Source organism: Erinaceus europaeus, chromosome 2 (assembly GCF_950295315.1).
Source record: "Erinaceus europaeus chromosome 2, mEriEur2.1, whole genome shotgun sequence".
Taxonomy (NCBI): domain Eukaryota; kingdom Metazoa; phylum Chordata; class Mammalia; order Eulipotyphla; family Erinaceidae; genus Erinaceus; species Erinaceus europaeus.
In genome coordinates, this window is record NC_080163.1 from 115,685,835 (window position 1) to 115,710,156 (window position 24,322).

The window sequence follows — 24,322 nt, forward strand, 5'->3', positions numbered from 1 at the left end:
CGCTTAACCCACTGCACTACAGCCTGACTCCGAGCCTCTCTTTTTAAACCAACTTTGCCACTTACCACACCTTGAAGGGTGTTGAGCCTTTCTGGACTTTTGTCTCCCAAACTGACAAAGAAATGTGTTGAGTATTTCTGAACTTTTGTCTCCTGAACTGACAGAGAAAGGACTTGGACTAGGACTGTTTTTTTTTTTTTTTTTTTTCCCTCTCTCTCGCCAACTTTCTATTTTTCTGATGCAAACATTTCCACAAACAGAACTATGCCATAATTATTTTATCACCTGGCTTCAAGAAAATGATCTTTGAAAATTGTTAACTGAAATATTGTTTTAGTGAGCTCAGATGTTTGCAAAGTTAAAATTGTTGTGCTAAGTAGAAGGAAACAAAAGTTTTCTGTTAAATGCGTAAGCATCTCCTTGAAAGCTCCCTTCCTGGCCAGAAATAAACATAAATAAATGTAGAAAGAACATCCTGAACATTGAGACTTTAGAAGCCCTGATACAGGTTATAGATAAATAAATTAGTTAGGGAATGCTAACTAACCCCAGCACTCACTCACTTTGTAGCAAGAGAAATAAACCTCCCCTCACAGAGTATTTGCAGTCACTGTATGATACACATCATTATGTTTCACATGTTTATCCCTTGTTCCTAACTCCTTATGCAAATTAAATGCTATAATTTTTATAAAAATAAATAAAAATTAATGTTGATTCATATCCATTTATATTTACAGATTCATAGGTTATGATTTGAAGCTAATAAAAGCACTCTGATATATTCAGTTCAAAAATGTAAATCAAATAATAAATCAGTACATAGTCTGCAATAATTTTGACACTTATGAACTCAGCACTAGAAGTGATGACATATCATCAAAGGAAATGGAAGTATTAGACACGTATTATCATAATGCGTTTAATTATTATTTCTCCTGAGTATCTTAAAGAATAAAAGCTGTTCTTATAATAGTTGCAAGTTTATTCTTTTTCCATACTTAAAAATATACAAAATCTGAAACTACCTCTACAGCTCTTTTGAAATAAAGAGAATCTTAGCAATGACCAAATCAAATTAATAGCTCACCTGGGAAGGTGTTTTCTTTGCTCTGCACATAGCCAAGATTTGATCTCTGCCCCCATTGTGCAGGGGAAAACTTAGATGCTGTGGTGTCTTTCCCTCTTTCCTTCTGTCTTGGTCTTTATGTATCTCTTTCTATCTGAAAAAAATAAAGGTGGGAAGGGAGACTCGTGCAGAGCAGTGAAGGTTCAGCAATGACTATTTTTTAAAAATATGTATTTATTATTTATTCCCTTTTGTTGCCCTTGTTGTTTTATTGTTGTAGTTATGATTGGCGCCATTGTTGTTGCATAGGACAGAGAGAACTGGAGAGAGGAGGGGGAGACAGAGAGGGGGAGAGAAAGATAGATACCTGCTTCACTACCTGTGAATCGACTCCCCTGCAGGTGGGGAGCCAGGGACTCGAACCGGGATCCTTTCGCAGGACCTTGAGCTTTGCACCATGTGAAGTTTGTACTTGCATAACATTTCTCAGTTTTCTTTTCTTTTCTTTTTTTATTTAAGAAAGGAGACATTAACAAAACCATAGGATAAGAGGGGTATAGCTCCACACAATTCCCACAACCCAATCTCCATATCCCATCTCTTCCCCTGATAGCTTTCCCATTCTCTATCCCTCTGGGAGTATGGACCCAGGGTCATTGTGGGTTGCAGAAGGTGGAGAGTCTGGTTTCTGTAATTGCTTCCCCACTGAACATGGGCATTGACTGGTCGATCCTCTTTTTCCCTAGTAGGGTGGGGCTCTGGGGAAGCTGAGCTCCAGGACATATTGATGGGGTCATCAGTCCAGGGAACTCTGGTGGGCATCATGCTGGCATCCGGAACCTGGTGGCTGAAAAGAGAGTTAACATACAAAGCCAAACAAACTGTTGAACAATCATGGACCTTAAGGCTGGAATAGTGCAGATGAAGTGGTGGGGGGTACTCACTGCAGATTCTTGTGTACTTTTGCTTTCAGGTATATATCTTCCTCTGGTTTATGGGCACATGTGAACATATGCTCTATCTCAGGGGACCGGAACTCTATCTAGGTTTGGGGACTTTATTGGGGAGTAGACCACCTGGATTGGAATTAGAGAATACTATGAAAGGGAAGGTCTCACCCGAGTGATGAAGCTGAAGGGTTGTCATTCCACACCTGAAGTCTCTGGTCACAGTCTGAAGTGAAGCATGTTGGGGTGGCACTCATTGCATCAATTAGGTTGTGATCGGCGGATGCAATATTATTTGATACGAATTGAGAGAAGCATGCAGGAGAGTGGGCCCCACCCTAAGGTTCCAGGACTGGGGGAAATATAGGCTCTATAGTGGAAATGTGAGGTTCCTGCTGTCTTAGGGTTCAAGAAGACAATGGTTAGTTATTGTTATCATCTCATTATTTGGTAATTGGGTTAACTTTGAAAAGTCCCTTTTAGGGTTTGCTGTATAATACCCAGTATCTTGTATATAGCTGTGCCACCGGTTGCTTCTGTTCTCCCTGGTCTAGGCTTTTGAGAGAGTTAACATATCAAAGACTCAGCCTATGTATTAAAAAGACTCAGTCTGTGTTTTAAGAAGTTTGAGACATATGATCAAATTTTTCCCTCTTATTAATTAAATAGTGGTTTATATGACTTTACATATTACACTTTAATAGGAGTGTACATAAACACCATTCCCACCACCAAAAGACTATGTCTCATCCCATCCACCCACCCCCGCAGCCCCAGGAAGCCTAATGTCCACCCTCCCCCTCACCACAGGGTTTTTATTTTGGTGACCTACTCTTGATTTAATCAGATCCTGCTTTTAGTTTCCCTTTCTGTTCTTCTTTCTCAACTTCTGTTGGTGAGTGGGCTCATCCCATACTCATCTTTATCTTTCAGATTTAGCTGACTTAACATAATTCCTTCTAGCTAGATGGGTCAGATAAGGTGGGTTCATTGTTCTTAATAGCTGCATAGTATTCCATTGTGTATATGTACCATAGCTTTCTCAGCCACTCATCTGCTGTTGGGCACCTGGGTTCCTTCCAGGTTTTAGCTATTATGAATTGTGCTGCTATGAACATAGGTGTATATTATAAGGCCATCATCATCAAAACAGCCTTGGTACTGGAACAAAAATAGGCACACAGACCAGTGGAACAGAATTGAAAGCCCACATCTAAACTCCTACACCTATGGGCATCTAATCTTTGCTAAGGGGGCCCAAAGTATTAAATGGAGGAAGGAGGCTCGCTTCAATAAATGGTGCTGGGAAAACTGAGTTGTAACATGCAGAAGAATAAAACTGGGGAGTCGGGCTGTAGCGCAGCGGGTTAAGCGCAGGTGGCGCAAAGCACAAGGACCGGCATAAGGATCCCGGTTCGAACCCCGGCTCCCCACCTGCAGGGGAGTCGCTTCACAGGTGGTGAAGCAGGTCTGCAGGTGTCTATCTTTCTCTCCCCCTCTCTGTCTTCCCCTCCTCTCTCCGTTTCTCTCTGTCCTATCCAACAACGACGACAACAACAATAATAACTACAATAATAAAGAAAAAAAAAACAAGGGCAAGAAAAGGGATTAAATAAATAAAATAAAAAATATTTTAAAAAAAAGAATAAAACTGAATCACCTTATCTCACCAGAAACAAAAATCAACTCTAAATGGATCAAGGACCTGGATGTTAGACCAGAAGCTATCAACTACTTAGAGGAAAACATTCGTAGAACACTTTCCCACCTAAACCTCAAGGACATCTTTGATGAAACAAACCCATTTGCAAGGAAGACTAAAGCAGAAACAAACCAGTGGGACTACATCAAATTGAAAAGCTTCTGCACAGCCAAAGAAACTATCACACAAACAAAGAGACCCCTCACAGAATGGGAGAAGATCTTCACATGCCATAAATCTTCACATGTCATACATTGTACAAGAGACTAATCACCAAAATATACAAAGAGCTCAGCAAACTTAGCAACAAAAAAGCAAATGACCCCACCCAAAAATGGACAGATGTTATGAACAGACATTCAATTCAGAGGAGATCCAAAAGGCTAACAAACATATGAAAAATTGCTCCAGGTCGCTGATTGTCAGAGAAATGCAAATAAAGACAACATTGAGATACCACCTCACTTCTGTAAGAATAACATACATCAAAAAGGACAGCAGCAACAAATGTTGGAGAGGCTTTGGGGACAGAGGAACCCTTCTGCACTGCTGGTGGGAATGTAAATTGGTCCAACCTCTGTGGAGAGCAGTCTGGAGAACTCTCACAAGGCTAGACATAGACCTTCCATATGACCCAGTAATTCCTCTCCTTGGGATATACCCCAAGGACTCCATAACACCTAACCAAAAACATTTCTCACTTTTCTACATAACAATACTACCCCCACTTTATCCTTTATCCTTTTCCAGGACCTGTACTCTCCCTGTACCCACCCCAGAGTCTTTTACTTTGGTGCAATACACCAACTCCAGCAATGATAATATTAAATTATACACTAATTTTAATATTAAACTACACATTTCATAATTTTGAAAATAATGTAATGTTTTTGCACCACCCTAAAAACAGAGTGAGACATTTGAAGCATTCTTTTGTAATACAGGTTACTGCTGTAAACATATATAATAGACTCGTATATTATAAAATGATATATGATAGATGAAACATCCCTGTTGAGCACTGTTTCTTTTCTTTTTTTTTAATTTATGTGGGAGAGCAAAGCACTGTCCTGTTTATGTATTGCCATGGACTGAACCAGGGCCTGAAAGGTGTGTGGTTTACTTCTTGAATCACCTGAGTTACTGATATATGCACTTATATAGAGAGCTTATTTTCTAGGTAGCTTATTTAATGTGTTAGTTAAATATCTAGACTTACCTCACAAGTAAGTTATTTAACAACTTTTGAATACATATGTAATACAATTTGATGAGATATGTGGAATATACAATATATTTTAATATCATCTGTACTTACTTTATTAGAATATTCTTTAGTACAAGATTCTAACGTAGCATCTTAGAGTCCTCATCCATCCTGGCTGTGCTAAATTCTGAAATCATTTAAAAACTGTTAAAGGGAGAAAATAATTAAGTGTCTTATGTATTTATTTATTTTAATTATATATGCATATGCCAAAATACTGCTCAGTTCTGGCTTTCTGATGTGATTAAGAGACTGATTAGGAAGAAATGTATTATAGTTCAAAGTTGAATTTGCCTCCAGCCTGCTCTGCCCAGTAATTGATAATGAGGGATTTTTTTTTTTTAATGAGAGAAAGATACAAAGAGAAAGAGAGAGAGAGAGAGAGAGAGAGAGTGTATAGCTCAACTATGGCTTATTGTGGATGTGGGGATTGAACCCAGGACCTTAGAGCCTCAGGCATGTTAGTCTTTTGCATAACCATTATGCTATCTCCCTAGCCCCAAGAAAGAAAATTTCTCTGGGTACCTATCACTCACAAAGTTAGTATTAACTATTTTATATATCTAAAGATTGACAAATAGAACTTTTAATGATTTAATTATACATTTAAGGGGCCAAGCAGTGATGCACATAGTTAAGTGTGCCCATTACATTGAGCAAGGACCTATGTTCTGACATCACTAGTGATGAAGCAGGGGTCTCTATCTCTTTCCCTCTCTCAATATCCCCCTCTCTCAATTTATCTCTATCTTTATCCAATCACAAATAAATAAAAAGATTTAAAATTAAAATGATATATACATACATTTAACATACAGTAGTTTAGTGTTATTGAACTATAATGTGATTATGCACATCTCTTTGAAATCAGAAATGTCATACACTGACCCATAGTTTTTTTCTCCTTTCATATTTTAGCATGATTGGCCTGATAATTTAGATCGTATGCAAAGTATTACATGCTGAACTAGTTAGATGCTACCAGTGCTATGAGAAGACCATGAATAATAATGTATCTCATGGGATATCCTTGAATAGATCCTGAAATTTATTCATGAGTCCTAAATGCAGAGTCTTTAAACTTTTAAGGAGACAAGGGTCATCTATGAGAGCAAGGGAGGTCTGCTCCCATGCTGGGGGTTGCCAGGCTAGTCTGGATCTTTTGAGGGATCAGTGGGAAACTTGAGGATGCCTCTTTTAGTTGCTTTTAGTGGATGTAGGAGTTAGCATCTCAGAATCAGATAGGTAAAGGACAGTTCTCAGGGCCTTAGGAAAATATCTGTGCTGTTCATTTTGCTCATGTCCTTTATCCTGATTTTATACCAACATGTTGTTATTTTTCATCTTTTTTTTTTTTTTTTTAAATAGCAAGTAGACATCTCAGTTCAATTTGAAGATGCATTAAGGAGATATCTACTCTTTGAACATTTGCTACCATGGTGATTTTAGCAGTTGCAAGGATAATTACTGTGACCATATCCTTATAAGAAATCTACTGGTTTTCCTTCTGGCAGAAAAACAATTTAACAGAGACTATGATAAAGAAATTAAAAGACTTTATAGTGAGAGAATTTGAAATGTTTAAAATCACCTGGACCATAAGATTCATGCAGGTCATAGTTAGAATAATGAGAAGACTATACAAAATTCCTAATAGCTGCCACTTGTTATTTATTGAGCAACAGAAATATTAATGTCATTTTGAAAAAGTTTCTCTAAAATGTATTCATCACCTTTATTACAGAGAAGTTAGTGTACTTTAAAATATCAATTACTGTAACTAAAAGGCAGTTTAGGATTGAAGACAGGAGACCACAGTAGCACTAAAATACAAGGATTGTGGTAATAGGTACTTCAGTAATCATGTATTTAAACTCAATAACAAATCAAGATATGCAGTAAGAATAAATAGCCTGGCATTATAATAACTTTAAACCCTTAAGGGTCAGAGAGATAACATAATAGTTATGTAAAAATCTTTCTCTCCTGAAGCACTAAGGTCCTAGGTTCAATCCCTAGTACCACCATAAACCACAGAGTTTACCAATGCCCTGTTAACATAATAATTATTATTATAATAAAAACAAGTCAATAAAAGCCTAAACAACTTGCATATTTTACTCCTGGACTTTCACACGAAGACTTATATATAAGTCCTGTTCTTAAAAGAGGTTTTTATTGGGACCTGGCTTTGGAGCACCTGATTGAATGCACACATGACCTTGTGAAAGAACTTAGGATAGAGCTCCATTCCCTAGCTGCAAGGGGTGGGGGAGGTGCTTCAAGGGGTAGTGAAGCAGGTCTGCAGGTATCTCTGCTTCTCCCTATCTCTCCTGCCCCTGTCAATTCTCTCTGTATCTATCCTAAATGGAAAAAAAATTAAAACCTGCAAAAAGGGTTTCCTATCAGTCCATTAATCTGAAACCCAAAGCAATGAAACCAAAACACTGAATTTTTGACAAATTATTTTGATGTGAATGATTCCTTTAAATCTCTTGTGTTGCACTGATAATGAGAATGTATTAGCCAAATGTCAACAATTCTTGTGTTACCTATTTCTATAAACCTTGTAAATATTTGCAAACTATTCTGGGATCAAAACCAACCACTGCTAGAGACTGAGCAAATATTCAGTAGAAACAAAACAAAACAAAGATTTTTTTATATATATATGTAGAAGTGTCCCATGTGGTGTTCTGTCAAACTAATCCTGTTAGAGCTAAGTGAGAGACGTTATTACAATAACAAGCAGTTGTTATTGAAGTTGACATTAATCTAGTTAGAGGATTTTTAGAAAGAAGTAATATGGATGTTTTATTTTTGCAGAGATAAAGTTCATGCAAAATAAAAAGCACATTAAAAAGTAGATACTACTTTTTCATTCCAATAAAGGAAGTCTATATATGTGGGAAGAACAAATGTCAGTGCCAACTTATATCAAACTGATTATAGTTGGGAAGACTGGAGTTTAGAGTATTCCCCATACACACACACACACCTTAAGTGGACTTCTGTCATAGAAAGGTCACGAGAGTGGAAATACTGTTGCTAAGGAATTCCAACCAGTATGTGTTCTGTAGAACAACAGTATTCCTGATTGTTAATGCAACTATAACCATATGTCTGCCCTCTGAAGGTTTAAAGTGCTTCGAATTAGTCTGGAATTGATATGACTAGAACATACCTTTAGGTCTCTGAGGAAATATGTATTGATAATAAAATATGCTATTCTAACTCACAAGATCAATTTTGCTAAAGAGTGTGAACTTACTTAAATGGCTCTTAGTTTTAGATTGCTTATTTCAAAGGTATACAGACTAAATGTTTACTAGGAAAAAAAGAAAAAGGCATCTTACTTGAAGACTTAGAAGGTATATGGCCCCATGTGGAAAGTCTGGAAATTGCCACCAGATGGGATGAAACTAAAGCCTCATGGTTTGAGCCATCTGGCCTCCCTTTGGTATATTTGATTGAGAATATAGAAGGGGAAAAACTCCAAAACAAACAAACAAACAAACAAAAAACCCAAAACACCTTTCTACTTTGCTTTTCAGTGTTTAGTGTTACTTTATTGTAAGGGGAATGTGTTGTTTAAATATATATATATATATATATATATATATATATATATATATATATATATATATGGACTGGGGTGACAGAATAATGTTTCTGCAAAGACTTTCATGCCTGAGGTTCCAAGGTCTCAAGTGAAATCCTCAGCATCACTATAAGCCAGAGCTGAGCAGTGCTCTAATTGACACCTCTCTCTCACTCTGTCTTTCCCACCTTCCCTCCTCCCCTCCACATATCTTTCTATATTTTCTTTCTCATTAAAAAATAACTATTTAAAATTTTTGTGAAATATATTTTAAATGTATCATTTAAGTTGTAAAGCTCTTTAACATATGATGTTGCATTAATTCATTGCTGCAAATGTACAAAATGTAGCTGGGATTGAACAGCATTCTGGCCACAAATTTTTCTATAAAAAATGGATGTAATAATATCACTTCATGGATTGTTCTTACCAATATAGTTTTAATAGACCTGTAATTTTGTTTGGAGCTTCTTTCAAATATTTTTTTATTTTTCAGAGCATTGTTCAGCTATGGCTTATGGTGGTGCAAGGGACTAAACTTGAGACTTAAGAGCCTCAGGCAAGAGAGTGTTTTCTGAATAACCATTATGCTATCAACCCTCATTTTTTACAAAAGTTATATGTTTAATTTTATATACTCTTTATCATTATAATTTATTATTATAATTGTTACTCTTATCCTTCCTAATTGTGATTATTTTACTAATATGAAGTTTATATCATTTGCTTATTTGTTTATAATCCCCTTTATCATAGTACTCACCATTTAGATTGCTTTTGTTTTAGTTGTTTGCTAGTTGCTCTAGCACTAGGCTAGCTATAGACTTTGCTCCAAATCAATTCATGTTGAATTTTAATTGACAATCACAAGATGTGTCCTTAATGCTCAGGGTAATTATATGGGAGAAGCACTTTCTTATTGCTTGGATACTTTGTGGGGACCTTGTGAGTCTCTAATGAGGCATTGTGAATCAACATGTCTTGATAAAGTCATTTACATGTCTATGCATTAATATAATTTACACATTTTAAATAAAAATCCATTCAAAATCTTTTACAGGCTGTCTCATTTGTATATGTTCACCCGATTGCATAATTTTACATCTTGTCTTTGCATCTGTAAAGCATAGGTTGTGACTCTACCCATTGCATACTTCCACTCTTGACATCTATCTCCAAGGTATTGACTCAAATTAAGTATATTTATTAACATCCCTTCCATGTGTCTTATGAGATGTGAAAAGATATAGTTCAATAAAATTAGAGCTAAAACTATATTAAGCCAAGTAACTCCTCTCTTTATAAAATGTATTTCTGAGGTCTGGGCACTCATACTTGAAGCCAAAGGCTCTTCATAACTCTAACACTAAAGCTTCAATTTCCAGAGAAATCAATTATTCATGATGAAGGTGGAGTAGACAGTAGGATTTCTGGAGCTCATTGTTAACTTACCTATAACTTGTACATAGCCTCCTTGTTTGTTTGTTTCTATGTTATTAACATGTTAAAAGCCTAACCACATTTCTGACATCAGTAATATTTTGCATTTGGCTTATTATATTTTTATAATATCTTCTGTCCATTGGCTTTGTGTAACCTGCTCTGCACACCCTCAGAATTCCAAATCCATATTCTGTCTTTAACAACTGATTTCTACCTTATCTATAAAGACATATGGAATGATATAATCATACTTGAATAGGTTTTCCCAATCTCTCATTTCCTTTTTAGTTTTCTCTAATGTAAGAAAAAAAGAAAAAGCAAAGTAGATTTAGACTATATGTGCAAACCTTTCTGTTATTATTTTAGACAAGCTTGTGAATAGGGAAATGGGAACCATATAAGAGTAGCCATATTCTTTTAAAAATTTTTTATTATATTTATTTATTGGATAGAGACAGCCAGAAATTGAGAGGAGGAGGGAGTGATAGAGAGGGAGACAGACAGAGAGACACCTGCAGACCTGCTTCACCACTCGCAAATGTTTCCCCTTGCAGGTGGAGATTGGGGGCTCAAACCTGGGTCCTTGTGCCCTGTAGCATGTGCGCTTAACTAGGTGTGCCACCACCAGTCCCCAAGAGTAGCCATATTCTAAGGAGAAAGAATAATGGGTTCTCTCATGGAAGAAGCTGTTTCCATTGTCACAGCAATAGCTAATGTAAAAGGAAAGAGAGGTGAGTTGCAACTCGTGAGGGCAGGGGAAAACAACAACAACAACAACAACAAAAACATGGCATGAGTAATTATCTACCACAGAGTTTAAAATTATGAGCATTCAAGTCTACTTAGGAAATATTATGGACTCACTGGTATACCACTCACTATCTAGACCACCAGACTAGGTGCTTTTCCATACTTATAACAGAGTAGGAGCCTTGCATGGCATGGGGAGGGCAGCTGTGGTACTGTCAAGATTATGGCAATAAATTTACCAGTATTTCACTGATTTATGACTTATGAGAGCATCAGTATATCACAGTGATAACCGTTTATTAAAAGTGTATATAAATTGTGCTGGCTTATATATTGAAGACTTGTTAAAATTTTATTTATTCATTAATTGAATAGAGACAGAGATAAATGGAGACAGAAAGTAGACACACACACACACACACACACACACACACACACACACACACACACACACACACACACACACGTGCAGCACTGCTCAATGTTTGTGAAGCGCCACCCCCCACAGGTGGGACAGGAGGATTGAACCTGCTTCCTTGTGCATGTTAATGTGTGCACTCAATCAGGTGCACCGCCACCTGACCTTTTTTTTTTGTTTTGTTTATTTAATAATGATTAACCAGATTGTAGGATAAGACGGGTACAATTCCAGGGTGGAGCAAAGATGGTGACATGGAAGCAGTGGCTGGTGTGAGCTCCAGCAAGCTGAGCAGCTTGTGACCTAGGATTCTCTGGATAGGGTAGGATACTGGGTCTTCAGCAAGAGGGTGACTAAGGGGTCCTAAGGGTGACACCACACTTCAGTTAGAAAACTGAGGCCAGGGGGGGAAAGAAAGGAATACCTTTTGATTATTTCTGAAGCTCACCCCTTCCCCCCACCCCAGAATCATCCCCCAGGGGCTTGACAGCTGCTCCTAGCAGGCTTTGTGCTGAGCTGTTTTCTTTACCAAGATTCCTAGCTCACCAGGGGTATCATTCTAAGCCTTTTCCTTTTTGTTTTCCTTCTGTTTCTTTTTTAAGTGGCTGTAGCTCTATTTGAGTGACAAAATACCTGACCAATCAGAGCCTCACCCCTGCTTCTGAAAGACTGCATGGAGGTTATGGGTTTTTTGTTGTTGTTGTTGATACTTCTTACAATTGGCTGTCTTTGATCAGTGCCTGCAGCCAGTGCAAGCTGCAGATTGACTGTTAGGTTTTTTACTGTATTCTATTTTATTATTGCTATTATATATGTGTGTCCCTTTCCCCCCCTCCTTCTTCAGGTTGATGAAAATTAACTGTTGTTGTTTTTTCCACTGCTAGGTGACCGGGTGTCCTATCCAGTGAGAGAGGAATTTGTTTTTCTCTATCTCTTCTCTCACTTTCCTTTTTCCCTCCTTCTAGCTAATTCAATTTAAAAAATAATAAAGAAAAATAAAAAAAACTCTTTCCTCTTCCTATTTCCTCTCACTGCTCTTTTTTTTTTTCTTGTTCTTGTCTTCTTTTCTTCCTTCCTGTGGGACCTTGCCTTCAACTTAGATCAACAATGGTAGAGAATGTTTCATCTTCTGAAGGGAGGCTGGACAATATACTCTATGCTATACCTAAGGAAGATGGGTCCTTAAATTGGGGCAGCTTGGAATGTTCCTACTTATGACCACATAATATGAGCTCAGATCTATAGGGATGCTGAGGTGACATAGGCTCCTAAGCAGAATATGGGCCCCAGATCACATCAAATCGATGGGGTTTACAAATCAACAATATTTATACACTTTTACCATATTAGGGAGACACTCTCTTCCCAGATCCAGCTTTCTGCTCCTTCTGCCAGCCATGACGTCATCTCCCCAGACAATAATTAGGATCCACCTGCATATCAGATTTCAGGCTCAGGCAAAACAAACAAACAAACAAACAAACAAAAAAACACTAATATAGCCACTGGCCCTTTGGCATATAACTAAAATATGCTACTAGCTATCTACAGAACAGAGACCCCCCCCCAACTCTTCATCTGCACTATTCCAGCCTTTAGGTCCATGATTATTCAGCAATTTGTTTGGCTTTGAATGTTAACTCTTTTTTCAGCCACCAAGTTCCAGATTCTAGCATGATGCCAACCAGACTTCCCTAGACAGACAACCCCACCAACTTGGTGGCTGCTTTCCCAGAGCCCTACCCTACTAGGGAAAGAGAGAGACAGGCTGGGAGTATGGATCGACCAGTTAACACCCATGTTCAGCTGGGAAGCAATTACAGAAACCAGACCTTCCACCTTCTGCATCCCAAAATGACCTTGGGTCCATACTCCCAGAGGGTTAAAGAATAGGAAAGCTATCGGGGGAGGGAATGGGATACGGAGATCTGGTCATGGGAAGTGTGTGGAGTTATACCCCTCTTATCTTATGGTTTTGTCAATGTTTCCTTTTTTTTAATATTTATTCCCACTTGTTTTATTGTTGTTGTTCTTATTGTTGTTGTTATTGATGTTGTCATCGTTGGATAGGACAGAGAGAAGTAGAAAAAGGAGGGGAAGACAGAGTAGGAGAGAGAAAGATAGACACCTGCAGACCTGTTTCACCGCTTGTGAAGTGACTGCCCTGCAGGTAGGGATCCAGGGGCTTGAACCGGGATCCTTATGCCAGTTCTTGTGTTTTGTGCCATGTGCAATTAACACACTGAGCTACCGCCCCTAATATTTTCTTTTTATAAATAAAAATTTTTTAAAAAGGGTAGAATTCCATACAGTTACCACCACCAGAATCCCGTATCCCATCCCCTCCATTGGAAGACTCCCTATTCTTTATCCCTCTTGTAGTTTGGACCTAGGATCATTAGGGTTGTTCTGTCATTGCTTCTTCTGTCATTGCGTCTCTACTGGACATGGGGGTTGGCATATCCATATTCTTATCCTGTTTCTATCTTTCCCTAGTGGGGTAGGGCTGTGGAGAGGTGAAATTCCAGGACAGGTTGATGAGGTCATCTGCCTAGGGATTTTAGGCTGGCATCATGGTAGCAACTGCAACTTGGTGGCTGAAAAGCCTTAAGATATAAAGCAGAACAAAATGTTTAATAATCTAAAATGTAAAGGTAAGACTATAGCAAATGATATTTGGGAACCTCTTTTTAAAAATATCATTTATTTATTTTAATGAATGAGAAATAGAGAGAGGGAAGCAAGGATGTAAGGCAGGAGAGAGATCAAGAGCGTGTATGCGTGCAAGAGACCTGAGTACTGGTTTTTGGTGCTAGGAATTGATTCTAGGACCTTAGAATCTCAGGCAAGAATGTCTTTTGCATAACCATTATGCTGTCTCCCCAGACCATTGGGACCTCCTGCATATAATTTTTGTGCTCTGCCACTGAGATGTCTCACTGACTACATTTTTAACCAATTTTTCAATCCAACCAGTCATGTGGAATTAGACATATCCACATTGTTGTTTGCCCAATCCCACTTACACCAACAGGTTAGTTTCGTCTCCCCTGTGGAATCTCCATACTCACTCATCATTAATTCTCAGTCTTATAATCTTTCAGTTTCTGGCAGTAACTTTCCTACTTTCTGGCTCTATAAATGTCTCTATTCTTGCCATGCAACCTCTGTATGTCCTTAGAGCTAACATGAGACAATAGCAACGTGTTCCTGCATCTTGTAACTTCTTCTGACAGTCTATATCTTTTGATTGGGGTTTATGTATAGGGTGGTGTAGAAAATGCCCATTAGCTACAGAGTCTAGCTTATAGTCTCATAATTTTGGACATGGAGAGTTTGAAATCAAGGTATTAACAGAGTTATTTCTTCAGAAGTCTTTTCTTGACTCATCAGTAACTATCTTCTCATCATGGTCTTCGACCTGAGTCTGTATTTTGATCTCTTCTTACAACATCATTGAATTAGAACTTCATTTGTTCTCAGTTCCCTTTTCAGGGAACTGACCTTCACATTTAGAGGTATGGAATGGGCACTGTTAGAACTTCAGCTTCAGAATTTTGGGTAGAGCACAATAATGAATTAATGTTTTAAATTAATTTTAAACCTCTACAGTAAAGGGCAGGATTCAAACTAAAGAAGGTAGGCATCTTTTCATTACATAAGAAATCTTTTTATTTTCCAGGAATAACATTAAATATAGATATGCTGTCCTCTTTCTTAAAGAAATTACATTTTAAAGCCATCATGATTTAAGTTGCGTCTCCCCAATATAAATTTATGTTCTGCATTGTCTCCCAGTACCTACCTGAAATTATAGTACTATTTCTTTCTATTGCAGTGAGTCAAGGAGGCGTTGCTTTAGTTTCTGACATGTGTCCAGATCCTGGCATTCCAGAAAATGGAAGAAGAGCAGGTTCTGACTTCAGGTAGGAGATAAAGTAATGATTTGAAAAAGAACGTTATTTTATAAAACATCTTGAATATTAGCTTGTCATTTTTGTTTAACTTGTTCATCTTTGATTTAAAGATACAACTTCTCAGTTATAATATCACTGTATTATTTGTTGAATTCCAAAATGATGTTTTAAAGTTGATGCCTTTTACCACATTAACCACTGTTAATAGTTCAACTCTAAATGTGTGTGATCAAAATGTCTCTTTAAAAAAAAAAGTGTCCCAGAGACAAATGTGTATTCTAGTTTGGGTGGGTAGAGTATTCTGTAAATGTAAATCCATACCCTACCTTCCTTCACCCTATCCTTTCAGCCTTCCTGGCACCTTTGTGCTGATGCCAGCTATCTATTTTCTTATAACTTCAGAATCATTAGAGAATTATAGAACATATATTCACCTTAAATTTAGGTTTCTATCATGTTGAAGTATGAGGTCCTGAAGGAAAGAGGTCAGAATATATTTATTCTATTTTATTTATTCTTACTGAACCTAACTCATGGTAGATAACATCATGTTAGATGGTTAAATTGAACTTAACAAACCTGTCCTTAGCATCAGAGCTTCATTAGTACTTTGCTAAGTCTGCTAAGTTAGTCACTAAATAATGGTTGGAAAGCAGAACTATAACTTTTCTTAAAAGATGATCTATGCCCCAACTGCAGGGGAGTTGCTTCACAGGCGGTGAAGCAGGTCCACAGGTGTCTATCTTTCTCTCCCACTCTCTGTCTTCCCTTCCCCTTTCAGTTTCTCCCTGTCCTATCCAATAAAATGGAAAAAATAGCCGAAAAAAAAAAAAAGATGACTTATGCTTTAAGGGGATATTAGGGGCTGGAATAATGATAGGTTCTGCTAAAAACTAAAATGTTAGTTGTTAGTATTGTATTATTAATACTTATATATTGCCATTCAAACTAATAATTCTTATATATCAGCAATCTACTATTTTATTTAAATAAATACAACTTTCAAAGCTAATAGTGTTAAATTAGATGCCATAAGGTGAGGAAAACAGATATACAAAGGAAATATATAATCTATCAGAAACAAACAAGAAAAATTCCATCATGCAAATCTCTTGACCACCAGCTACTCATTTCTGCATTCACTCCTATCCCTTCTTATACAATGTACTTATCTGTAGCTGTTAAATATCATTGTGGTGAATGTTATTATTTCTCCACTATAGGTCAATCTCTGATAGCTGTTTCCTAATTCTTGTGATTTAAACACATAAATAACTATACTTTCTGACATTTGGCAAAATAGGACACAGATATGGCCTTCTTTTTCTTAGGAATTGCTTCTAAAAATGTTCTTCCATTAAATCATATTTTAAATGATGAATGAAGGAAACATAGGCAAACTGAAAGCTATTTTGGTGTTTAGGGTATCACTGAAATTATACTGTCTTGATAGGTGGAGAGAATGGTGAAGAGATCTAGGACACTATGGTTAACTTCACTGTTTCTTTGCTTGAATAATTTTTCTTGATTTCTATTTTTCACTTGCTATAATAGAAAATTAAATTATACTTCAAAGCTGAAACAGATGCATTAACTGATATCTCAGTATTTTTAATGGTGGTCCTCACCTTTTAACATTTTTTTATGTTACTGATTTATTTTTTTCCAAAGTATATTGACATCTTCCATCCTCTTAATGCTGCACGATATTTTACAATTTAGGGAGCATTGATTACACAGGTTAATTTTTATAGACAGAGACAAAGAGGTAGTAGAGAGGGAGAGAACATGCAAGTGATCACAACATGGAAGATTCCTTCAATATAATGGGGGCCGGGCTCAAACCTGGGCCACACACAGGGCAAAGACACAAATTTACCAAGTGAACTGTCTCATCATCTCTGAATCAACTAGATCTCATCATGACCCAATCTTGGCTTCCCTTAGATCTATGCTCCAATATCCTTTCCTAAATATTATCTCAGTTTTTTTTTATTCTCTTTGCCACTGTACACTCAATGGGTTCCTTTTTTTCAGCATTTTGATGTACAAATCAAATCAAATTTTCTGGAAAATCATCACGCCAAAGAAGAGAGCTGTGATTTCTTCCACATTCAACCTGTATTAGGCACTGAACTCCTCCTGTTAATTGTCAGATACCTTATACACACTGTTAGGAATCTTAGAGATAAAAGAAAATAAGGATTTCAGTACTACTATTTTTGTTCATTAAATTACCCAGCATTGTTTACCTCATTAAGTGAAAAAAAAAATCAAATCAGTTTAGGTGTAAAACAAACCCAGTTCTGGAGTGTAGTGTTTAGTTAGATGACAAAAGTTGGCAGTGCTGTTATAAAGTTACCGAGAGAGCAGATTGTATAGTTTCTCATCCCACACACATGATGGTAACAGACATCTCAATGTGCGAAGTGAAGGATGTATTAACCAGCCTTATTATTTGTATACCTCAAACCATTACATTGTACTCCTTCATCTGACACTACATTCTGTCTCAAATATGTCTCCACAAAGCTAGGAAATCAAGCAAGTTGCTAATTTTTTTTCCAGTTGTGATCGGAGTAAAAATTGATAACTAGAATATAAATAAGAGTGATGTTTAAAAACACAGTAATTAGTATTCTTGTTGGAAAAGTTTCCCTCCATATGACATTATCCTATCCCAAAGGAAGCAAACAAAGAACAAGTGGGAAACCCACACACTGATCCCTGCCTTCCATAAGAATCTAGAAGACCTAAAAGATCTGTGATAGTTTCATTGCTCGTCCTTTGTGTATGTTGGGTCAGGAGAGGAAGGTATCCAATCTTAACTGGCTTTCCTTCCAGAACCTCCAGTTCAAAAGAACAGTGAACATAGAACATTCTGAACACCTATGACACCCCCAACCGGCTCCCACCACTTTTGGTATCTGAGATATGAAGGACATCACAGTTTTCTCTGCTCTTCCCTAAGGGCAGGCACTTCATTGCTTTCTGTGGGAGATTCACTGTTACCAACAAACAGAACTGGTTTGGGGAAAATGTTTGCCAGCAATTATTGTTCTTTCAAAGACTACAAGCTGTATTGGAAAAAAAATGTCTTAAAGGTCTCCCCACCTATATTTCCCTCACAGTACTTGAAACCTTGATCCCCCTTTGAAAAGTGACGGAGGACAATGTTTTAAAGCTCATTTATCTGGATTACTGCTGCTTCTGAGAAATAGGCCACTGAGTAAAACTTCTGAGGCATTCTCTTTTCTCTCTTCCAGTTGCTCAACCTCTGTATTTGTAAATTACACTTTTTAATTTTTTTTATGCCTCCAGGGTTATTGCTGGGGCTTGGTGCCTGCAATAGAATCCACTGCTCCTGGAGGCTATTTTTTCCCTTTTGTTGCTGTTGTTGTATATCGTCATCGTTGTTGTATATCGTCATCTGTCGGGCTGCCTAGCGGGGGAGAAAGAAGAGACCACAAATCTTTATTCACTGGGGAACCCCAGAAATGGGCAAGAGCAGAGTGGTTCAGGCCATGTGGAACTAGCAAAATGGCCGCCTGCTATGTGCAGCAGACCTTCTCTGGGTGAAGAAGGGAAAAAGCCAAGAGAGAGATGGAAAGGCGGAAGCAGGAGGGATTTTATGGGAGAAATTCCGGAAGTGGCAAGTCAGGACAGGATTGGCTAGAAAAAAGGGGGTGGAGAAACCAAAGCACTCTGGGAAGCTAAGGTTTTAGCTCTTGAGGGAATGGGCAATACCCTGAGGGTATCTGCACAATTACCCAACATTCATCATCGTTGTTGTTGTTATTGTTGTCATTGCTGTCGTTGTTATTGCATAGGACAGAGAGAAACCTAGAGAGGAGGGAAAAACAGGAGGAGGGAAAGACACCTCCAGACCTGCTTCACTGCTTGTGAAGCTACCCACCTGCAGGTGGGGAGATGGGATCCTTACACCAGGCCTTGTGCTTTGTGCCATTTGAGCTTAACGGGCTGCGCTACCACCCGACCTCCTAAAAATTTTATGTACTTATTTTTTCTATGAAAAATGCTCTCATTTATTTGTAAAGTTAATAGTTCAGACTACTATATATAAGTCTACGAATAAGTTTAACTTTTCCTTTCATTTTGTTGTACTTATTTTAATGAAAGAGAGACACAGAACACTGTTCAGCTCTGGTTTTTGGTGGTGCTGGGGATTAAACCTGGACATTGGCCTCAGGCATGAGAGTTTCTTTGCATACCCATTATACTGTCTCCCCAGTTCTAAGTTATGCTTTTTCATCACAATAAAATTTATATTTAAGTAGTTTTCAAGGAGGAAGAAACATGATTTTCTACCACATATTATATGCCAGGTTCAGAATGTAGAAGTTGCTAGGTGACTTTATTAATGTGCCTTTTTGTCACTAGGGTTGTAGCTGAGGCTCAGTGCCTATGTAATTCTGCTGTTCCTGATAACTGGTATTTTCTTTGCTCTAGGCAAAGGTGAGAGACAGAGATAGGTAGAGAAGGAGACACTTCAGTACCACTCCACAACTCATGAAATTTTCCATTGCAGGTGCTTCCCTGTGGTGGTCTAGGTCCTTGCACATGGTAACCTGTGGTCTAATAGGTGAGCCACTTCCAAGTCTCAGCATGTTTTATTATGATTACTAAAGACTAGTTTTTGAGGAGGTATTTGATTTTTTTTTCTGAGCTGAGACTTTCTTATATGTGTTATTTTACCACTCCCAGGACATTTTTTCTTATGTTCAGAGATACAAATGAGTGACAGACAGCATCGGAGCTTCACCCCATTGTCATAATATCTCCCTTGTGGCACTGGGGCTCAAACTTGAGTCATGTTCATGGCAAGGGACATGTCCTACCTGGTGAGTTATCTATCTAATAGAACTACCTAAGTACTCATACTATTCACTTATTTATTTTTGCTTCCAGGGTTTCACAAATGTACTATTCTATTGTACCTGGTAGACTTTTTTTTCCTCTCTCTCCAGATAGAGTGTGAGAGACACTGAAGGAAGGAGAGGAGGTATGTGAGGTGGGGAAGTAGAGAGAGAGGGAAGGGGAGGAGTGAGAAAACAAGAAGTTCCCCTAGAGTCATGAAATTTACTCTTGTGCATGATTCTCCCACTTGGTGGGTAGCTGCTTGAACCCATGTCCTGGAACATGATAATATCTGTGCTCTAGCAGGGAAGATACCTCCTAGCCCTATGAATGATTTTCTTTTCTATTTTATTTTTAAAATATTTTATTATTATTATTTGTTTATTGGATAGAGACAGCCATGAGAGAAAGGGGAGATAGAGATAGAGAGACACCTATAGCACTGCTTCATCACTTCTGAAGCTTTCCCCCCTGCAGGTAGGGACCAGGGGCTTGAACCTGTTTTCTTTGTGCATTGTTACACATGCTCTCACCAGGTGCACCACCACCCTGCCCCTCTAATTTTATTTTTATTTGTTTTTGTTACCAGGATTATTGCTGGAGCTCAGTGCCTACAATGTGAATCCACTGCTCCTGGCAGCCATTTCTTCTTCTTTTTTTCTTTATTTAATGGGACTCAGTGAAGTCAAAAGGGGAGAGGAAATATAGAGAGGGAGAGAGCCAGACAACTGCAGTTCTGCCTCACTGCTCATCCACTTTACAGGTTAGGACTGCGGACTTAGACCTGGATCCTTGCACATGGTAATGTCTGTGTTCAAGCACATGGTAATGTCAGTTGCATCACCAACTGGCCCTACTTTTTAACTTAAAACTTTTTAATATAAAATAAATTATTTTTAATTTAGTATATTTAAATTTTAATTAAAATAATTAATATACAAATTTTTAAAAATGGACCAAAGAACTGAATAAGCAGATTTCTGAAGAAGAGATACACATTACCTACAGGCATGAGGAACTACTCCACTTCATTTATGATTAGAGAAAATGCAAATCAAAACTACACTGAGATTCCATCTCACACTTATGAGAATGGCCTACATCAACAGAAGAGAAAATAATAGGTGTTGGTAAGGTTGTGGATAAAAAAGGGACTCTTACTACACTGCTGATGAAGAGGCAAACAGGTGCAGCCCCTGAGGAAGATTATATGGAAAGTTCTTTAAAAAATTAAAACCGAGAGGCGAATCCCGGTTGGAGCCCCCAGCTCCCCACCTGCAGTGGAGTCACTTCATAAGTGGTGAAGCAGGTCTGCAGGTGTCTATCTTTCCCCCTCTCTGTCTTCCCCTCCTCTCTTCATTTCTGTCTGTCCTATCTCTCCAACAAAGGCGACATCAATAACAACAACAATAATTACTACCACAATAAAACAACAAGGGCAGCAAAAGGTAATAAATAAACAAACAAACAAACAAATAAATAAAAACCTAATTACCTTGTGATCCAACAGTACTACTCACAGGCATATATCCAAAAGATATCCAAACATTTACTCAAAGGGGCATATACGCCCATATATTCATAGCTGCCAAACAAGTAAAGAAATGCAACACAACTACCAGATGATTTCACTCATATGAAGAACAGGGGAACTGAAACATATGAATTTAGAAAAAAAAATCTGTCTCTAAAACATTGTAACTATGGTGGTTACCACTGGGAAAGTGGGGAAGCAAAACTGGTGAGGTGAGGTGTGTAACTATACGATTGTAATCTTACAATCTTACAACTTATTATTACTCAGTCACAAATTTAAAAATACTTATAGCTTGATGTTTTATTTTTATTTTTGCTAGTTTGTTATAGCTTTAGCAGAGCACTGCTTAGCTCTGGCACATGGTGGTGTGGTGGATTGAGTCTGTGGCTTTGGACACTCAGGCACGAAAATCTCTTTGCATAGCTATTATGTCATCTCCCCTGCCCTAGATAGATGTTTAACTTTATAGCAGTTTACAAGAAAAATATTGAGGAAGTATTTGTTTATAATATTATATAGGTTTCAGTTATACATCTTTATAAATCATTGTCTGTATACAGGATATTACATCTGAAACTATCAATCTGATTATATCTTCCACCAAACAGTTTGAAATTAGTAATTGATTGAATTTCAACACTGGACTTAAGTTGTTAACGCATTTCTAATAATAACTTTTTTTGAAATATTAATCACTTACAGTCTTAGGCCAGGGAGACCAGAAGCAACTGGTCTTGTCAGTATATAAAATATAGTTATTTTCTGGAGTCGGGCGGTAGCACAGCAGATTAAGCACAGGTGGTGCAAAGCTTAAGGACCAGCATAAGGATCTCAGTTCGAGCCTCTGGCTCCCCACCTGCAGGGGAGTCACTTCACAGGCGGTGAGGCAGGTCTTCAGGTGTCTGTCTTTCTCTCCCCCTCTGTCTTACCCTCCTCTCTCCATTTCTCTCTGTCCTATCTAACAACAATGACATCAATAATAACTACAACAATAAAACAAGGGCTACAAAAGGGAATAAATAAATAAATATTAAAAAGTATATATATATTTATTTTAAAATAGCATTAAATCACATAAATAATGGTAAGGTTTTGCATGGAAGCTCTGGGGCTTTTGCTCATTTTCCTTCATGCTTCTTTTGATCCATACCATTTGATACCACATCTGTTGATCTCAACCAAATCAATGCAACCAGTGCCATCTTGACATGTTTCACGAAGAGAGGATAATCTACCTGGTTGTCTACTGAGTCTGCTCTCTCCTTTACATTCAGATAATTTCAAAAGTCCCAAGAGTTCAGATAATTCACCCTCCTGCCTGATGTACACCCACTCAACATGTGGTGAAGAGAAGAATGAAGGGAGAGCTGGTGTTGCTGAACAAAAAGCAAACTGGTTCATCTCCCACTCACTCACCCTACACTGAGGCTCATGTACTAGCCTAAATATAGTCTATATTTTGGGATTTAAATAAATGTTCATTATGGAAAACACATCTTGTGTAAAACTTATCATTTAGCTATGTTTAAACATATAGCTGCTTGGCATGAAGTCTTACTGATTATCCTGGTATGGTGGCATGGTAATATCCACTCCTGTTTTATCTGTGTCACCTGTGCTCCTGTGCCGTATGCTGGGGTTATGCATGTCTGACTCAGATTGTGTCACTGCCACCAAGGATGCTTATTATAACAGAGGGAAGGATCAGGGAGGATATTGAAGGTTCCACATCCTATAAAGAGTAGCGTCTGTGCATTTGAAATTGCTTCCCGATTCATTACATATAGAAATAATAGTATCAGAGTTTAAAAAAAAAAGCAAAAGGTTGTTTGAATCCATTCAATCTTCGGTCTTCAGAAAGGAAGCTGTGAGCTTTGTTTCTCTCATCTATAAAGTGTATATAGAGATTTGGAAGGAGACTCAGTGGGTGTAGCATATGCCTTACCAAGAGTAAGGTTCTGGGTTCAAGTGTCATAGACAGCATGGAGAGGTCTGTGAATGGTGGAGTGGTACTGCAGTGTCTCTTCCTTTTCCTCTCTGCCTGTCTTTCCCTCTCTTTATTAAAATAGAATAAATAAGTGAATAAAGAGGAGTTGAGTGTCCCCAGTGATGACTTACCTTTGGAACCTCCCTATATGCCCTGTTACTGAGTAAGTGGTCCACAGTCCTTATCTTTTTCCTGTTCTGGCCCCTACTAGAGTCTGATCACAGAGTCAGGGGGCAGTTTCTAAGGCTAATTGGCTCTATTGAAGGTCCTTTGAAGGCAAAGTTCTCTATTGATTTTCTCTGTTCTAGACCTTTCCTCACATCTTTCTGATTCCCCATTTACTCAACTGCAGAGAAAAGGAATAGACAGTGGAATTCTCAGGGCACTAGTTTGCAGGTTCCACCTATTTCCTCATCTCAGAAGCAAAAAAACCCTGAGGCCCTAAGCTCAGTGGGGAGAGTGTCAGAAGGAGATGGTTGCCTCCTGCCTTTGGTCTTGTGGAGATCACCTATAGAGTCAGAGTCACCCTGAGGTGACCATCTCCCCCCCAAGAGCTGTGAATCCTTCCTGTGGCACCAGGTTCTCTTTCTGTATCTACTTGTTTCCATTTCATAGACCCCATTTGTGAAAAGGTATGATAAGAAATCTGTTTTAGAGGGGGATAGTAAACAGGAAGATTGACTCAACTTTGTCCAAGAAGGTCTTTCATTTTAAAAATAGCAGGTTCCCACGAACTCATAATATACTCAGAAATTTAAGTTAAATTTCTGCATAGGACAGCTCACATATTTTTCTTGTTTGGAGAT

The 24,322-nt window shown here is 37.9% G+C and overlaps 1 protein-coding gene across 1 annotated transcript in view; it reads left to right on the forward strand.

The window, feature by feature from the left end:
- The window catches only part of CSMD1 (CUB and Sushi multiple domains 1), a 1,841,590-nt gene that overhangs the window by 1,395,037 nt on the left and 422,231 nt on the right, over positions 1–24,322 (forward strand). The window contains exon 8 of the mRNA XM_060184943.1: positions 15,036–15,123. Within this exon, the coding sequence (XP_060040926.1) occupies positions 15,036–15,123 (88 nt within the window). The remainder of the gene's footprint in view (positions 1–15,035; positions 15,124–24,322) is intronic.